An 18963-nucleotide genomic window follows, 5' to 3' on the forward strand; every position below is an offset into this window, starting at 1 on the left:
CGGGCCCAGGCAGGCTGCTACCCCTAGAGGGCACCCCGAGACTTTGAGAAGGAGTCGAGCTCTGCAGAGGCCCCAAGTTCCAGGAAACCTTGCCCTCAAACCTCAGTCTCCGTAAAAATCCCCAGAGCTAAAAGCAACCAGAGTCATCTTTTTGGTCATCTTCATTTTGCCCAAGAGGAAACCCAGTGGGCAGGACTGGCCCTGTAACAGAGAGTAGAACATGGAGAGTTATCCCCTCTGTCCAGAGGCAGTCACCATCCTGTCAAGGCTGGAAAGAAGGAGGGGGCTGTGCGACTACCCTTGGCACAGTCCCCCAGGTGACTATACTCACTACAGTGACCCCTAGGATGGAAAGGAAAGGTCACCATTACCAGAGGGCCCAGAGAAGAGGTACCCCAAGCATCTGATGCATAGCAGAGAAGGAAAGCTGAAATCCAAGCCCTGGTCTCTCATCAATTCCCTTCCATTCAGCAGGGAGGCCTTTCCTCATTTGATCCTTAGTGCCAGCAGCATCCAGGACTGAGACCCCTCCACAGGGCAAAGCAGCCCTGGCGCCCACGCAAAGGTTTCGGGGCACAAACAGAGGACAAGCAGAGGATCTGAGTTGGGGAAGAAGGAGTTCCTGGGCCCAAGAGATGGACAAATCCTGGCCACAGGTGGTGTGCACCCCTTTGGAAGGAGTCAGGGACTCAGCAAGTCTTCATCATACATTAGTGTTGTGTGCGAGAGGAAGGGAAAATTAAAAAAAAAAAAAAATTGCCGTTGAGTTGATCCGACTCATGGCAACCCCACCTGTTACAGAGTAGAACTGCTCCATAGGGTTTTCTTGATTGTAATCTTTACAGAAGCAGATTGCCAGGCCTTTCTTTCAAGTTGCCTCTGGGTGGGTTCGAACCTCCAACCTTTCAGTTAGGAGACGAGCACAAACCGTTTGCACCACCAGGGCTGCCTGGAGGAAGGGAAGAAGACAAAATTAATATTTAGCTAGCACATTGCATCAGCCCAAGCCCAGTGCCATCGAGTCAATTCCGACTCATAGCGACCCTATAGGACAGAGTAGAACTGCCCTATAGAGTTTCCAAGAAGCGCCTGGTGGATTCAAACTGCCGACCCTTTGATTAGCAGCCATAGCACTTAACCACTATGCCACCAGTGTTTCCCTGGCACATCCAGATACCTCTTTTTATCTCATTTTATTCCTGCAACCACCCCCAACATTACGCTTCCCATTTTTCAGATGAGGAAACTGAGGGGTTAGGTAACTTGCCCAGTGTCAAACACTAGAGTGAGTGCGAAGGGGGAAGGGTTCCAGGCTCCCCTTTACCCTCATCTGAGGAAACCCAAAGACAGAACCAGCCTCAGGCAGGTGAGATTACCCATCATCACTCAGCTCGGCTCTGGCCTCACCTTCCCTCCTCAGACTGTGCCCACCTCCCACACCATGGCTTGAGTAGCTCTCTAGGTAGAGGGGGCTTAGCCTGGGTAGGTGTTTTGTTCCCCCCATTTTCCCAAGATCCCCCAAGTTCTCTCTCTATGACAGAGCATGTGGACAATGTATGGAGAAAGATTCCCACTAGCTATGGTAGGGGATGGGGGACTAGAGAAAGGAGTAGAGGGGAAACAGCTTACAGGTCATGACCTTGGAAACCCCAAGGGTTTTCTATCAGGCTTGGTTCTAAAGGTGTCCCTGGCTCCACGGCTGGTTTCCTGAAGCTCCTCAGCAAGAACAGAAAGGCAGTCTGTTGAGCTGAGGAGACTCTGAGGCGAGTTAAGGGATTTGACATGGGAGGTGGCAGAGAGAGGAGAGTGAGGGGGCAAGGAAGAGGAGGAGAAGGAATTTGGCAGGAATTTGGCAAGCTGAGGACAGGAAGCAAGGCAACAACTGACTCACAACTTTTGCCTTTTTAGGTTCAAACCATCTAATCGTAGGCTGAGATGGGTGAGCTGGTAACAGGGAGGAAGGCCAGCCGCCACCCCTGCCGCAGCTCCTCGCAGCCAGTGGCCTTTCTCCCCACCAGCTCCTTCCTGCCTGCCCTTAGATCCATTTGCCTCAGTTACCTTTTCCATCTGAAGCATTCAGGGAGGACTTCCGTTTAGGAACTTGCTGGCCATGTGTGTGTGGTAGCCATCTTTTCAGAACCCAAGACTGGGATAGACTGTCTGATATGTCTGCATTTGTGTATGAGGAGAACAGGACAAAATACTGAAAACCCACCAGTGCGGTTTTCCTGTGTAAATGGGTCCTGTTGGAATTCTTCTTGACGTAGAGTTTAGGTTTGGCCTGGACTGTGTGGGTCCCTGAGGAAGAGCCTCTTACCGAAAGCTTTGAGGAAACTGAGATCAGGGGATTGTGTTGAACTAAGATGCAAGTAAAAATCCAAAAACTGAATCTGGCCAGAAATCTGAATGGATTAACTGAACAGCTAGAAGCAGATCCAGAGTCCAACAAGAGAGTGGGATAGTTACAAATAGGGCCTTGGACAGTTTCTAGGGAAAATCCTTTATGCTCTGGGATGATTCATGGGAGAGCCTGCTGGGCTGCAAATCTAAAATAGTGCATGCCATTTTTCTGAATCCATCTAAGGACAAATTCTCTGAAGTGGTCCCGTATGGAGACAAAATGCTTGCGATTTATATGTAAGTTTACCATCCTAGGGAGTTTTGTGTATGTGTGTGTGTATGTGTGCGTGAGACAGATAGAGAGAAAGACTGAATGAAATTGACTGACTCTTATAGACTACAACTGTCAGGCTTCTGCTGTAACTAGACTAATTGATTTCGGGTCCCCACAGTTAGGAATTAGAATGGTCCTCAGGACCCCGGCCATACGCCTTTCTCATGTTGCTCGGAGCATGAACACCACATCCTTCTTGTTCCAGAGCTTGGCATGGACCCTGCTCTATGGTGCTTCAAATGATTTGATACTTATTGTAAGGTCCCTCCCTTGTGTTCTCTTAAAATTCCAAACTAATCATCTTGTTCGAGAGCCCCTTGGTGCACACACGAGGAGGAAGAAACCATTTCATTAGCAGTGAATGTCTACCCTGTCCATGCCCACAGCTAATGGTCCAGCGTCTTGTGGGAAGAGACCTCGGATGGCTTATTGACTAAGTGATTTAACACAGAGCTCCACTGCTTCTGCAGCCCCAGCCCCCAAACCACAATGGCTTTAATGGAAACCTTAGAGATAGATGTCCGTTTCCAAGAAACACTCTGGAGACTCCCTGGTTCCATCTCTTGGGAACATTCCCAAATGAGTCTTAAATACAGTGGTTCCTGAAGTTTTTATCCTGGGACCTTTTTTCCCCCCACAAAGTGCTGCCATTCTTATACCCGTTCCTTGAAATCCTAAGCCATGGGAACCTGGGACCTCCAAATCAGTCTCTGCCATTTCCCTCTCTCTGGTTCTGTTTACAAATTGGGGCTTCACTTAAAACCTCCTCTTTTATGACAGAGTAAGGTAATAACAGCTCTGTAATGGAGAATGTGTTCTTCCCTTGGTAGGTTTGACTCCAGTGAGCAACAAAAGAACTGTCTTGCCTCCGATGGAAACTTCTTCTCTATCTCCCTCTCCATTGTCTTCATCTTCCTCACCACCTTCTTCTTCAGCCAGCAATGCAGGCAGCACTTCCAATGGTTCCTTCTCAGCTCAGGTAAGTGGCACTGAGGGGCCTGCACAGTCACAGGAAGGGTGAATTGCCTGTATTCTTCCCACCTTCCACACTGAACTGTGCATTCTAAGCCTTTAGGTCATCCCAAGTGCAAAGCCAGGGCCAGAGAGATGCTCTGTCAAGGTTCCACCCAGGCTTTCTTCCCTTGTGCCTTTTGTGAAAGTTCATTCTGCTCCTTCTCAGCCCCTCCCAAGAGCACAGCCACTCACTCACTCACTCACTGACTCACTCACTCACTCACTCTTCAAAGCATACAGGATATTGACTCTGTGCCAGATACTGAGCTGGACCTTGGAATGCAGAGATGCTGGGACATGGACTTTGCCCTTAAGGAACTCACACAGGGTACTGAGTCACTCACAGCTGAAGGATGGCAGGCACAGAGTAAGGGTGCCTTTAACAGCATCTGTAGAGCCTTGGAAGCAACATCTCCCTTGAATAGAAAATGGCATCACTGAGATATACAAGGTTGGACTCATTCTTTAAATGTGTGATTATTAAGTTTCTATTGCCTGGCAAACCCTGTCCTAGGCTCTGTAGAGTTCACAAGAGAGAAAAAGTTCATGTTCTTGCTAAGTTCACATCCAAGTGAACCCCCTTGAGCACCAGAGCTCTTAGCAGGGTACAGCCATTCCTTTTAGAGTCCAGCTATATTTTTTGTTCATTCTGGAAGTGGCTACTTTCTCATTGGTACAAGGTGTAAGTCAGGTGTGGAAGGGTATTGGAAGTCATAAAGGCCATCCTTCCACCAACCACAGCTCTAGCCCTTAATAGTCTCTAAGCAAGAAGGCTTTTTTATTTTGTTGTTGGAGCAATGTGTAGGAATTAGTAGGGACCATGGCTAAGCAAGCTAACGGGGCTATTGTTCTCCCCTTTGTGTCTGGCAACCCATGAAGATTGAGCCAACCCTACCCACACAGGCCCAGGAACTTGTCGAGAGGAGGGTCAATGCCTTTGCCTTCTCTTCTGGCTTCGTACCCACCTAGTCCAGGACTTGGAAAAGCCTTTGATCAGTAATGATGTCAAGGTTCCAAGCAGATCACAAGCAGCCACTTAGAACAAAGAGTATCCCTTTGAAATCATCCTAGACAGAATTCTTTGGGTATCTGAAATCTGAAGAAGGACTTGTTAAGAGGAGAGGGTAAAGAAGGGGGATATGAACTGAGATTTGCCTCCTCTGTATAAATAATTTTGAAATAACTGCTATTTTTTGCCCATCTCCTCTAGATGACAGCTTACAACCACCCCTCACAAGTCTCAAGAGGTCATTTCAGTCCCTCCAGCCCAACCTTTCTGGGGCAAACCAGAGACCAAGGAGCACCGAAGGAAATTCCCTTGTACCTGCCTCATCACGAAGTCCTAGAGCGGGCAGAATACTGCCTGGTGAGTCCTAGTGAAGATGGCCTCACAAGCCCCAGGCCACACAGCCCTGGAAAGGGGGGTTCTTATGAGAGTCAAGACGTGGCGGCCTCTCCTAGGGATACTAGAAGCATCCACCAGGGTCCACACCCCTTTGGAGGGAAGGACAGCTGTTTGATGGACCAACAGCTATCTCTCAAGGCTGGAGAGGACACAAGAGAAAGGAATACTGGATCCAGGGAAGGAGCGGGAAGGTCAGAGATGACAGAGGAGAAGCACTCAGGCTTAAAGAAGTTAGTCCTCACTCAGGAGCAGAAGACCAAATTGCTGGATTGGAATGATGCCACTTCAGCAGGTTTGCAGCTTGAAGTTGGGGAGCGACTTGCCCAGAAAAGTTCTGGGAATGGTAGAGGAAATCGTGTCCTGAAACCAGTCCGTCCCTTGACACTTCCTCAGACAACTAGAGAGACACTGTCATCACACAAAGACACTCAGGAGAAGGTGGGGACCCTGGTTGAACAGGCTTCAGGAGATCGAAGTGTGGCTCCACCCAAGTCCCCCCTACGGCTTATAGCAAATGCAATCCGAAGGTCCCTGGAGCCCTTCCTGCCCAATTCTGAAAGTGGGAAGAAGAAGCCCAAATCAAAGACTTTGCCCACCAGCCAGCCACACACTTTTACTCGCTCATTCAGCCTGCGGAAAACCAATTACAATAATGACTGGAACCAGCAGTCCCCAAGGAGAGACATGGCAAGGAGGGCCTCCTCCTTCTTCTCACTGGGAACTCCTGCTGCCAAGGCTTCCCAGCCCTCAGACCCTAGCCCTCCTCACCCTGCCCCCTGCACCCATAGTTTGCCCATCCATTCATCCAAGATCTTTCCTGAGCTTGTGTCCCCACCCTGCAGCAAGATAGAAGATGTCCCCACACTCCTGGAGAAAGTGAGTTTGCAGGAGACCTTGCCAGATGCTTCTAGGGTACCAAACAGAAGACCCTCACTCTTTTCCTCCCTGAGACTCAAAGACAAATCTTCTGAAAGTTTTCCTCACGATTCCAGACAAAGAACAGACCTCAAGGACCTCTTTAGCAGTGGCAAGGGAAAGGTACTGCCTGTGGGCAATGCCCACTCCCTGGAGAAGCTGGTGCAGCCTCTCAGTACCACATCCCTGGGGCAGGTGGGCCATCCTTCTCCTGCAGGAAACTCAAGTAAGTGGCTCTTTGCTCATAAAAATCTACAGTTTGTGCTGAGCAGTTGGTTATCATTAGATTAATTTGCAGACATCTTCCTCTTTGTTTTACCCATTATTATCCTTAGAGACAGTTTAGTTCAACACTCACACAATTTCTTTTTTTGCTGCTGGTGCTTGTTTGATTGCTTTCAACACAATGTGATCCTACATTTAGTTTTCAAGTAAAAAAAACTTATTTACCTTCTTTGGTACCTCAATCAAAGAGCTTTATTTCCCCAAGTAGTTTTTTTTTTTTTTTTTTTTTTTTGATGCTCTTGTCAATGGCATTGCTTTTTTTCTCCCCTGTTTGGAACATTTATTTTCCCACACTTCATTCCTGTTTATGTAAAGCAGTGGGTTTGGAGAGTGCAATCTTTAGGGGGAAACTTTTCCCAGGAAATACATCACTGTAGCCAAAAGCCTTTTCAAGGCATTGAGGGAATGAGTTAGAAACCTACATTTATTTATAGAAAGAGATAGACCAGAAGTCCCTTCTATGACTTTCTGTTCCCCCCACCCCCGCTTTTTTTTTTAAATTTTGTCGTGGTAAAAATGAGTGCAACAAAAAATTGCCATTTTAAGCGTACAATTCGGTGACATTAACTACATTGCCATGTTATACAGCCATCACCACTATTACCACTAACTGAGGTTTTCCATCATTCTAAACAGAAACTCAGCACCCCTTAAGCAATAACTCACCTTTCCCCCTCCCTCAGTACTACTAATAAACTCTTGTTTCTATGCATTTGTCTGTCCTGGACGTTTCATATCAGTGGCATCATAGAATAGTTGTCTTTTTTTGTCTGACGAATATTCCATTATCGCTGAAAGCCAAGGAAACATTTGCCAGTGACCACTACTCTGTGGCAGATTCTGAGCTCTCAAATTACATACATTTAATCTCACGCTTACCGTGGGAGGTATCATTCTCAGTCTAGAAATGGGGAAACTGAGACTCAGAAAAATCAAATGCCTTGTCCAATATCATTAACAGTGAAGTAGTAAAACCAAAATTTGTACGCAGATTCTTCTGATCCGAACTTTGCTGTTATGTTGTTTTTGTTTATGGTAGTCGGTAAGCATGCATATTTAAGGTAATTCAAGATTTTCTGTAAATCGATTTTTCCTTCGCCCTAATTGGCCTCTATGTTATATATCATTTTTCTTTGTCTGACTTTAGGATTCTCTATATATCTCTGATTTTCAGCAATTTGATTATCATGAGTCTTGCTATGATTTTGTGTTTTTCTTGTTTATGGTTTCTTGAGCTTTTTGGATCTATGGGTATGTAATTTCATTGAATTTGGATGATATTCAGTAATTATTACTTAAACTATTTTTTCTTTTCCTGTCTTCCCCTATCTCTTTTAGGCACCTCAGTCACATATATTTAGACCACTTGATGTTGTCCCGCAGGTTACTGAGGCTGTGTTAGTTTTTGGCACTCTTTTTTTCTTTTTCTGTACTTCATTTTGGATAGTTTCTATTTCTGTTCTATAATTTCATTGATTTTTTTTCCCTTCTATAGTGTTAAATCTGCTGATAAGCTGATCCAGCATAATCTTCCTTTCAGATTTTGTATTTTTCATCTTATAAGTTATAATTGGCTCTCTTTTATATCTTTTACTCCTGTTCTTATTATGTTAATGTTTTCTTTTTAAATTCTTGAGCATATTTAGAAGAGCTGTTTTTAAATCCTTGTCTGCTAATCCTACTGTTTCTGTCATTTCTGGGTCTGTTTTTATTGACCGATTTTTCTCTTGAGTACCAGACTCTCTGTCCTGCTTTTTTGTAAGTCGGGCTTAAAGACATTAGTCTATTAATTGTTTACTGACTGCTAGACTTGTAAACATTACATTTTAGAGTGTTTAGATTTTTTTCTTCATTTAAATAATGTTGAAAAGGTGGCAAAAAATGTTTGGCAGTCAGTAAAACAACTTGCAGATTACTTTGTTTTTGCTTTTAAGCTTTATTCAGATGAGTCTAGAATAACCTTTACTCTGGGATTAATTTATTCCTACTTCTGAAGTGTGACTCTTCTGTGGTCTCTCCCAATGCCCCTAATGTTTATTTTAGACTCACTGAGTAGAACTTTAACATCTCCAAGTCCTGTGAAAGCTTTGGAGATTATTAGTCTACAACTCCCCAGCACCTATTTGTCCACCATCGTGGAGTTTCATTCTATGGATGTATAGTTCACAATTAAGAAATAAGCTCAATTACAAGAGTGGGGAGGGAGAGAGGGAGAGGGGTATTCACCAATTAGATAGTAGACAATAACTATTTTAGGCGAAGGGAAATACAACACACAATACAGGAGAGGTCAGCGCAACTGGACTAAACCAAAAGCAAAGAAGTTTCCTGAATAAACTGAATGCTTTGAAGGCCAGTGTAGCAGGGGCAGGGGTTTGGGGACCATGGTTTTAGGGGACATCTAAGTCAATCGGCATCATAAATTCTATTAAGAAAACATTCTGCATCCCACTTTGGTGAGTGGCGTCTGGGGTCTTAAAAACAGCCACCTAAGATGCATCAATTGGTTTCAACCCACCTGGAGCAGAGGAGGATGAAGAACACCAAAGACACAAGGTGATTATGAGCCCAAGAAACAGAAAAGGGCCACATAAACCAGAGATTACATGAGCCTGAGACCAGAAGAACTAGATGGTGCCTGGCTATAGCTGATGACTGCCCTGACGGGGAACACAACAGAGAACCCCTGAGGGAGCAGGACAGCAGTGGGATGCAGACCTCAACTTCTTGTAAAAAGACCAGACTTAATGGTCTGACTGAGACTAGAAGGACCCCAGAGATCATGGTCCCCAGACCTTCTGTTAGCCCAAGACAGGAGCCATTCCCAAAGCCAACTCTTCAGAAAGAGATTGGACTGGACTGTGGGATAGAAAATGATACTGGTGAAGAGTGAGCTTCTGGGATCAAGTAGACACATAAGACTATGTGGGCAGCTCCTGTCTGGAGGGGAGATGAGAGGGCAGAGGGGGTCAGGACCTGGTCAAATAGACACAAAAATAGATAGCGGAGAGAAGGAGTGTGCTGTCTCATCAAGGGGAGAGTAACTAGAAGTGTATAGCAAGGCGTATATAAATTTTTGTATGAGGGACTGACTTGATTTGTAAATTTTCACTTAAAGCACAATAAAAATTAAAAAAAAAAAAATAGGCTCAAGAGGAATCCTATACGTATTTCTAGATTTCTTTTTCTGCATAGATTCTTCCTCTTCTGTACTCTGCCACACAAATTTCAGCCACCTCCCTAAACTGATCTCTATCTCTTTGACTCAGTGAATCTGCTGTGATCTCATTGGGTTAGTCCTCCCTGCACCGTGATCTGCAAAGTGCCTCTAGGCAGAAAGCTGGGTGGCTGTAGTGCCTACCTCATATACTTCTGTGGTTCCCTGTATCACAGTTCTGCACTGCTTGTTGTCCAATGCCTAGAAACAGCACTTCATATATTTTGTCCAGATTTCTAGTTCTTTGCTTTGAGAGATAAATTCCAGTGTTAGTTACTCCAACATGGCCCGAGGGGAAGAACACTGTGAAGTTTTTTAAATTTTGCAAATGAGAATTGAACTGTGGCTCATGGTTCCACACTGGAGAGGGTAAAGGGGAAGAAACTCAGAGGCCACTATTTTAACTTCTTTCTTGCATGAAGTTTAAGAAATACACTATATTTGGGAGAATTTTCTGCTCTATTTCATAATGAAACTCGATGTAAATATTAGATTTATTCCTGAGATGATTAGGAAAAGTATCAACTTTAGATTATTATATTTATTCTATAAAACGGAGGTTAATTATGAAGTTTTTCAAAAACTCTGCTTTCTGAAAAAAGCTGCAGTATTGTTCATTTGAATCAATGCTGATGATAAAGAGGATGATGAAAATAACAACAACATTTATTAAGCACCTCCAGTATACCAGGCGCTGTGCTAGGTACTTTACATTGATTATCTTTACCCTACCACAACAATTCTGCAAGGTAGAAATCATTATCCCCAGGAACTCAGGGAGGTACAGTTAGTTCCTCAAGCTTACACAACAAAGAAATGAATACTCAGTGACTAAATTTAGTTGCCATCGAGTCAATCCTGACTCATGGCGATCCCTTATGTGTTAAAGTAGAACCGTGCTCTATAGGATTTTCAGTGGCTGATATTTTGGAAGTAGAGCACCAGGACTTTTTCCCTTAGGAGCCTCTGGGCAGACTCGAACCTCCAACTTTTCAGTTAATAGTGGAGCATGTTAGCTCCTAGCACCACCCAGGGACTCTTAGTGGTAATTTAGTCACTGGAGCTGGGAAAACACTCACAGCTCACCACTAACAAGATCTCCTCCCACTAACATGCTGCTCTCTGGTTCTATCTTTACCTGAAATTTCCCATCTGGCAAATTAAAGTGGAAAATGGTTAACTCCCTCTCCAGAGAGGCTGTGTTATTATATAGATGTTTTGCATTATTTTGCTTCAAATAACAGCATATGTAAATGTGCTCCTGGAGGTTAAAATTACCCTTAATTTTAAAAACTTGGCCTCTCCCACTTGGGTGAATAGTTGAAAATTATGGGGAGGAGAAAGCCGACTGGAGAGAATGTTAGAATTGCTTCTTTTTCTGGCCTGCTTCACCCTCCATCCCACAACACGTATTTCCATTCAGATATAAGCTGCCACGCAGAATAAAGATTGCTAAATTTCCTACTATGGGGCCCTAGCCCGTTCTGATGTTCAGTGTCCTGAGTGGGCTACTCCAGCTACTAATCATGAACTCTGCATCAGGTTGATGTGTAGGGGCAGATGTTCTCGCTGAGATGAATAAAGCCTCCTGGGGCCCCTGGAAGACCTTGCCACGCATTGTCCCTAGCCAGTTCACAGAGAGGTTCTGGTTGACATGGGCACTGGACTAGTGGACCACTTGCCTCTCTTGTTCTGAGGTTGGCATTTTCCCTCGACTCTGGCTGTCCCGTGGGCCCTGCATTGTTGAGCCACCCCTATCTTAAACTGCCTTTCCTGGCATTTGAATCATCACTTCGATGATGTGATAATATCTGCAAGTTGGGAAAATAAAAGTGGCATTTGTTTAGCCATAATTAATGAAATATTTATGTTGCATGAGACTATGTGATAAAACCTTAGGCTTAAAGTCCTTTTGCTTCTGATTACATTTGGGATTTTTTTTTCTATGACCAGACATTCTGACGCCAGCTCTTTTACACTGAGCAGATGTCATGTAGTAAAAATGGGTGCCAGATGCTGTGAGCCGCAGAAGGGCGATTTGTTTAAGAGCTGGCTCCGACTTTTTTGCATTCAATTACTCTGCAGAGCGAACCTTACACAAGCATTTAGGTAACTCAGCTAACTTCAGACATGCATTTTAATAATAGATTTCATCTCTGAATGCATTCTAAGTGACATACCATATAAATGGTGTTTAAGGAATTAATTGATTTCTGCATAATACCTTGTGTGTGTTTTTTTTTTTTTTTTTAATGAAAAGAGAGCTGCAAAGCTCTTGGCAGGGACCCAGAAATGTAATTAATGTGGAGAGCCAAATTTCCAGTTGCCCTTAGGTACTGCCTTCTCATGCTCACGGCAGGTGCAGTGAGGGGTGGGAAGGGAGGAAAGAGGGGGACACGGGGGGAGGAGGAAGAGGCAGCTTTGGTTTATGAAGCAGGGAACGAAGTCAGCAGTTCAGTGAGTCCTTCTGTTCCCATTTCAGGGCCCCAGCACATCCCCAATCAAGCACAGGTGACAGAGACTGCCTCCTCCCTCTCTTCCTCCACCTCCTCTGCAGATGAAGAATTTGATCCCCAGCCTTCCTTGCGGTCAAAGGTAACAGCTCTTGGCAAAGACAGCCTTGGCTTGAGGGGGCCCTTTACCATCCAGATTTCAGACCCAATGTGGGCTCCAGCTGCGGTGGTTTCACTAGGGGGGATCATGTCTCATTGCATCTGACAGCAGCCCTTCTTGTTACCTGGAACACCCCAAGAATTATCTGTTTTTTCTTTAACTTTTAGAAGCTTGCCTTTCTAAGAGACTCAGATTGGAAAGAAAAAAACTCAGACATATTCACTTGAAACCATTTGGTAACTGCAGCTCTTAAAGGAGGTTTAATATGTAGTCCAACGAGCAAACCATCGAAAAAATTATAACAAGCAGATGCATGTTTCCCTGGGGGCAGCACAGCTTCATTTGAGAAGCACTAGAGACAGATTGCATGGGAACTGTTATGTTTATTCTAATCAGAACTATTAAATGAACCATGCAGTTGCATCTACACGTGAATACTTGGAGAGTCCCGACTGTGGGGACATCCCCAGCCATGGGGACCACAGTTCTCCTCTCTGCTTAGTGAACATTCATATTTCTGGAGAACACTTTAAACAACTCTCATACCCAGAGATTAGAAAAAAAAAAAATACAAGCATCGTTATATGTTTGTAAATGTGTCTGCACGTCACACACACAGCGACATGCATCCCACAACTAAGTCCCACTGCTATTTTCTTTGTCCACGGGGGCTGGGGTCTTGCACTGGAACTGAGGAATGAATGGCTGGACCTGAAGGGTTTCCCCAGGTGGACAGAAAAGCGGTTCAGTGCTCTGGCAGTGTTTATTCGCTGGATCAGTGAGGATCTGGGGTGGGCACCAAATTTATTTACTTAAACTCAACTTTTCCATATCTGGCACTTGGAGCTTTGGCATCAAGTCACTCAGGGGTTCCCGCTCCCTGTGGCCCAGCCTAGAGTAAGTCAGGAGGGGCTGGGACATGGCCTGCGTATGTATGTGAGAGAGAAAGAATTTAAAACCGTGTATGTGTGTGAGAAAGAGAAGATATATGGATTTAAATTTCTAACTGTGGGTGTCTTTGATTAGTTCAATACCGAACACAAGTGAATTCTTTGTGCTCTGTTGATTTCTGAGGTTTCCTTACTGGCCCTCTCATCCCCTCGAGTGGATGGCCCTGAATTACTCCTATATTCTAATGAAATAGGGGCCTCAGCATCAGCCGGCTGGACACTCATGGAGAATGAAAGAATAGAGGGGCCCAGATATACCGTAGTAGCAAGACCACGATATCCAGGACCAGCCTTGCAAATAGCTCCTCGTCCTCCTGCTGGCCCGGAACGGAGGCAGGAGCACTGGAGCCTGCAGGTGGAAAAGAAGGGCTGTTTCACCTGCCCCTGACCTGGCCCGCTCTTACAGGATGGGAAGCTGGCAAAAGGATTATTCTTTACAGCTTCCCAAGGGCTCCCACATAGGAACGAGGAGAGTTCTTTGTCCTCTGGTTCCTTTGTCTCTTCTGTCCCATGCAGGTGTGTCCTCAGCCACCTGGCACAGAGCCCATGTCAGCTCAAATGAACCTTTGGCCAGGAAATTGGAGCCAGGGTATATCCTCTCTCCCTTTCCCTTTGCTTTGCCTCTCCTCGCCACCATCTCTCCTCCCAAACCCACACCTGGATCAAAGAGACGGAGTCGGGCAGGGACAGGCGGATTGTCCTTGGTGCCGCCAGATTTCTCCCTTGTCCTTTAGCTTTTTCTTTCTTAGTCTTTAGCCTCTTTCCTTCCTGTCTGTATCATCATCACCATCACTGAGGATGTTAGAACTGTCTAGCACATCATAAGTCATCCTTCTTTTCTATGTCAATACCTTTTAATAAAAGGCAGTACATGGCTTTCTTCTCTGCTATGGGTTCTATTTTGCTGATTTCTCCTGGAGCACCTGAGTTTGACGGATATGCTGCTGGAAAGCACTAAAACTATGGGATGCTGTCAAGTACCTGCCCCCCACCACCACCTTTGATATTGTATTATGGTCTTTTTTTGGGAAAAAACTTTGACATTTCTTTTCTGTAGGACCCACTCTAGAGCAGGGGTCCCAGATGTGCCCGAACAGTATTTGCCACAAAGAAAGGTGGTGTAGACTGGGTGGAAAAGTGGACACTGGAGTCATGCTACCTGGGATTAAATCCCGGCTCTACCGTTTACTAGCTGGGCTTATCTTGGGAAAGTTAACCTGTCTGAGCTTTGATTTCCTTATGTGTAAAATGAATGTAATTGAGAAATAAATGAGATGGTGCATGTAAAGTCATTAGTACGGTGTCTGACAGACACGTGTTGCTGTTGTTAGGTGCCATCGAGTTGATTTTTGACTCATAGCAACCCCATGTGACAGAGTAGAATTACCCCATAGGGTTTTCTAGGCTGTAATTCTTACAGAAGTAGGTCACCAGGTCTTTTCCCACAGAGCCACTGGGAGGGTTTTGAACCACCAACCTTTTCAGCTAGCAGCCAAGCACTTAACCATTGTGCCATCAGGGCTCTTTTAAAGTCATTAACACAGTGTCTGATACATACCAAACAAACCAAACCCAACCCAGTGCCGTCGAGTCGATTCCGACTCATAGCAACCCTATAGGACAGAGTGGAACTGCCCCATAGAGTTTCCAAGGAGCCCCTGGAAGATTCGAACTGCCAACCCTTTGGTTAGCAGCCGTAGCACTTAACCTCTACGCCACCAGGGTTTCCGTCTGATACATAGCACTCGACAAATGCTAGGATTTATTATGTAGGTTGCTATAACAGAAGCTCAAGAGATATTTGTTAAATAGGCTGACTATTCATATAGATTGAGTTAGACGGTCTCTGAACAGCAACTTTCTTTGATCTTTCCTTCCCAAACCCCTTCCCAAAAGGTCCTGGCTACCTAATGGTAGCATCCCCATTCAAAAAGCCCAGAGCTTCTGTTCAGAGGGGTTAGACAGTCAATGTGGGAGTTGTCCCCTAGAGAGATGATATGCTATAGAATAAGCTTGATTTCTGAGACCCAAAATTTTCTCCCAAGGACAAAGAAGATTCTTAGGGTTCTAGATTCTAAGGAGAATTCTATTGAAAAAAAAAAAAAGTTTCATCTCTCAAACGAATGTCTTCACTGATGATCTGCAGAGGTTCTGAAGCCTCAGAGTGGGATGTTTTCCTAAGTACTGTGACATTCTCTCCACCCCGTCCATGGCATGTATGACAGAATGACAAGGATTCGTAAACCCGTGGGAACCATGGTGCTTTTAAGGCACGATCTCTGTTACGAGCCTGATCACTCTAGTGTACCTGGGGTCTAGCCTATTATGTCTCTATTCCCCACTTGAAAATTTATGGTCCTTTTAATGGGCAAACATTCAGTTTAACGGCAGTTATTGAATTCCCAGTTTAGCTATAACTATTTTTTAATCCATATTTGTTTCTACCAGCATTAAAAGAAATCTTTAGCATGCTCTAATTCTCATCCTAATATGTCGAAAGTCGATGCATGTGCTCAGAGAAGGCTAACTCTTAGTAAAACTAGCCTAATTTGAACACATTTTACGTACAGGGCTTTGAACCAGTTTGTTCAGGTTTGAACCCCTGCTGAGAATTTGTAATTCTAACATGTTCCCTGCTCAAAATTTGCATTTCCACACCCAGATATACTGAATCAGAATCTATCTTTTAACAAGATCCCCAGGTGATTCTTATGTATAACTTCCCAGGAACTTGTTAGAAATTCAAATTCTCCTCAGGGGGTTGAACCTGAAGGAACTGGTTCAAAGCCCTGTTTTCATTCAATATATATGCATGTACATCATAGGAGCTCTGGTGGCACAGCGAATAAGAGCTCTGCTACTAACTAAAAAGTCAGCAGTTCGAATCCACCAGCTACTCCTAGGAAACCCTATGGGGCAGCTCTGCTCTGTCCTGTAGAGCCACTATGAGTCAGAATCTCTACACACGTACACACACAAATAGATGAGGGAAAATTATTAATTTTAGTAAAACATGATATTTATAATCACGCTAACATTTACCAAGTGTTTTTCCCATATCTCTTTCAAGCATTCTGTGAAGGGCTTGGCCTGGATTGTCTCATTTAATCCTTATTACACTCCCACAAAAAAAAAGGTAGGCATTAAATCATTCTTATTGCTTCAAAGAATTCACTGAAGTTCAGCAAGTTGTGCAACATGCCAAAACCCATGCAGCTCAGCTGGGCTCAGAGCTCAGCCCTGACTCTCCACTGCTTCCCCAGTCAAAAGTGGCTTCCAAACCTTCCACTGTGTTCAACTGGCCACACAGTGACTTCTTGTTTCTCTGGTGCTTACAATCTGGAAGTGACACCATCAAGATCTACCCATTTATTTTATATGCATCGACTTTGAATGCTCTTTTTTTTTTTTCTTTCCTACATGTCCAGGCACACACAAAGCCCAGTGACATTAATACTGTATTTGTACAAGCAACGTGAAGTAGAGAAAGGAGGTAATCTTATGCCTACCTCAAGCTAAGAAACACTTGTAGCTTGTATTATCTACATATGTTCCTTTATTAGGCAGTATAGAGCCACCCTGAGGCCCCTATTTCATTAGAATTTAAGGTTGAACTGGGTTTTATGTGGTACACTTGTGTGTGTGTGTCCCAGACTCATCATCCTTGGACTTTATGGTAGCATCCATGTAAAGTGTAATTCATATATTATTCCTTCCTTCAACTAAATCAAGCCAGTGCTCTATACATCCACTCTTGCCTGCACACCTACATATACACCCCTTCACAAACATACCAGCTTCCCGATACAGTAGCTACTAGCCATATGTTGCCATATGGCTAGCCATAAGAGACTAGCCTGCTTGGGTTTCTTACCATTTCCTAATATGGTAGCTAATAGCCACATGTGGCTATTTGAATTTACATTTCAATTAATTAAAATTAAATAAAATGTAAAATTCAATTTCTTATTCATACTACCTTCATTTCAAGTGCCCAATAGCCACATGTGGCTAGTGACTTCCATATTTTAGACAGTACACATATTGAACACTTCCATTATTGCAGAAAATTCTGTTGGGCAGCACCACTCTAAAAGCTAAGCAGTAGCTAGGAACCATTGATGGAAGAGTACAGAAGGACATGACAGTGTTTGATAAATTGCAACCTCATTTTTCTCAGATGCATTTTTTTCTTTTTCTTCTCTGTTGATTTTCATAGGAGAGGAAGACACTTAGAAGACAAAAGAAACTGGAAAAAGCAACAAAGCAACTAATTAAGCAAGAAGAATTGAAAAGACTTCATAAAGCTCAGGTCAGAAAACAAACTTGAGTCCAGTAAGTGGACCTGGGGTAGGGATCCTGGAAATCTAGGTCTGAAAATGCTTCATAAGTCTGTATTGTATTAGATGAGGAGGGATAGAAAAAGGTCAATGTAACTTCTCTGATGGGCCAGGTTTGTGGCCATTGGAAGGCCCCTGTATAATCACTGGTGGGGCTCTGGGCCCAGGTGTTAAGCTGGCCCACTCCCAGCCATGTTTCCATCTGCAGACCTGTGTCCTGCACAGTGAGGCCAGAATAAGAACCAACACAACAGCCTTGGAAATCATCTCGAGCCCTGGCTGCTGCGAAGCAGTGACCCTAGTTTTGTCCTCTGTGAGGACACACACACCTTCCACCAACTTCCTGACAACGTCTTTGCTTAATGGACAAGTTAGGGGCTTCACTCCAAGATTCGTTTAAAACATAAGTATTCAGTATTCCAGCATAGACAATATAGATTTTGAAAGCAATCTCCATCTCCCTGAGGACACAAAACTGAGTCTTAAAGAACAGTTGGGTTTTATGGCATAAGGACTTAGAATGGCTACTCATATTAATCCAGCATGTGCCCTATATCCCTGTCTCCACATATTCCCTTGATCTAGCCATGTAATCCTGTACATTGTTTCTGACAAGATGGAAGTCATTTAATCCAACCTCCTTTCCCCTTCCTAGTAACGGACTCAACAGCTACCCTTTTCACCTAGTAGACAGGGAAATTCCCATAAACCCATCTCTGTCACTCTCAATTTCCTAAAACAGTTTTCCGTGAATCATTTCAGTGTTTCCTTCTACGAACAAGACAAGTGTTTATGACATATCATGGTGAACTCAGCAATTTGTCAGCCATATATTTTCAAATCCAGACAGTAGGCCCAACATGGCCTTTTGAGTCCTAATCTGCTGGCCCTCATAACAGCCCTTATTAGTTTTTGAGATGACTTTCATCCTTGGTTTCTTAAGAACGATCATGTAGCCATAACTGCACAGTAATCAGTAATAAAGCCATTTAACTTTTTCCTCTCCTTTAGAAATTCTGCACATTGACAGCAAGAGATGAATTTATGGAGATTTCATTATCTTCGTAAGAGAGAGAGGAAGAGAGCATGAAATTACAAGTAATTTAGATAGAATTCCCATCTATTTCAGATTTCATGTTTGGGGCTTAACCACCATAAGCTAGGACAAGAGGAGCCAGTCTTCACAGGGTTGGAGGTGCTTCAGCTTTTGCACCCCTGAATCAAGGGGAGACTTAGAAATGTGGAGTGAAGAAGGGAGGGGAATGAGACAGAGCTGAGGAAAGGTAGAGGAGGAAGCACACGTGTGTTCTGCATGCCTGAACACCTGACAGTTCTTCTAATATACCTGTTCTGCCAGGTGCAAAGTTAGTGTCCCAAGAGATGTACCTCTTGGCAGCATGATGTTTGAAAGCAGGAAAAAAAAAATGATAGAGATTAACAAAATTTATATAGGAAAGATTTTCCTACTAATTTGTTTTATTAATATGCATGAGAGAAGAAGCTAGTAGGAAAAATAAATGTATAAATGCAAACCCAGTCATGATTGTTAA

General features: G+C 44.0%; 1 protein-coding gene across 5 annotated transcripts in view; it reads left to right on the top strand.

The window, feature by feature from the left end:
- The window catches only part of MICAL2 (microtubule associated monooxygenase, calponin and LIM domain containing 2), a 250516-nt gene that overhangs the window by 200833 nt on the left and 30720 nt on the right, over positions 1–18963 (top strand). For all 5 annotated transcript variants that reach the window (XM_049890391.1, XM_049890393.1, XM_049890394.1 and 2 more), the window contains 4 exons: positions 3505–3653; positions 4899–6234; positions 11993–12105; positions 17293–17385. In XM_049890391.1, the coding sequence (XP_049746348.1) occupies positions 3505–3653; positions 4899–6234; positions 11993–12105; positions 17293–17385 (1691 nt within the window). The remainder of the gene's footprint in view (positions 1–3504; positions 3654–4898; positions 6235–11992; positions 12106–17292; positions 17386–18963) is intronic.

The sequence above is a fragment of the Elephas maximus genome, chromosome 7 (genome assembly GCF_024166365.1).
Source record: "Elephas maximus indicus isolate mEleMax1 chromosome 7, mEleMax1 primary haplotype, whole genome shotgun sequence".
NCBI lineage: Eukaryota > Metazoa > Chordata > Mammalia > Proboscidea > Elephantidae > Elephas > Elephas maximus.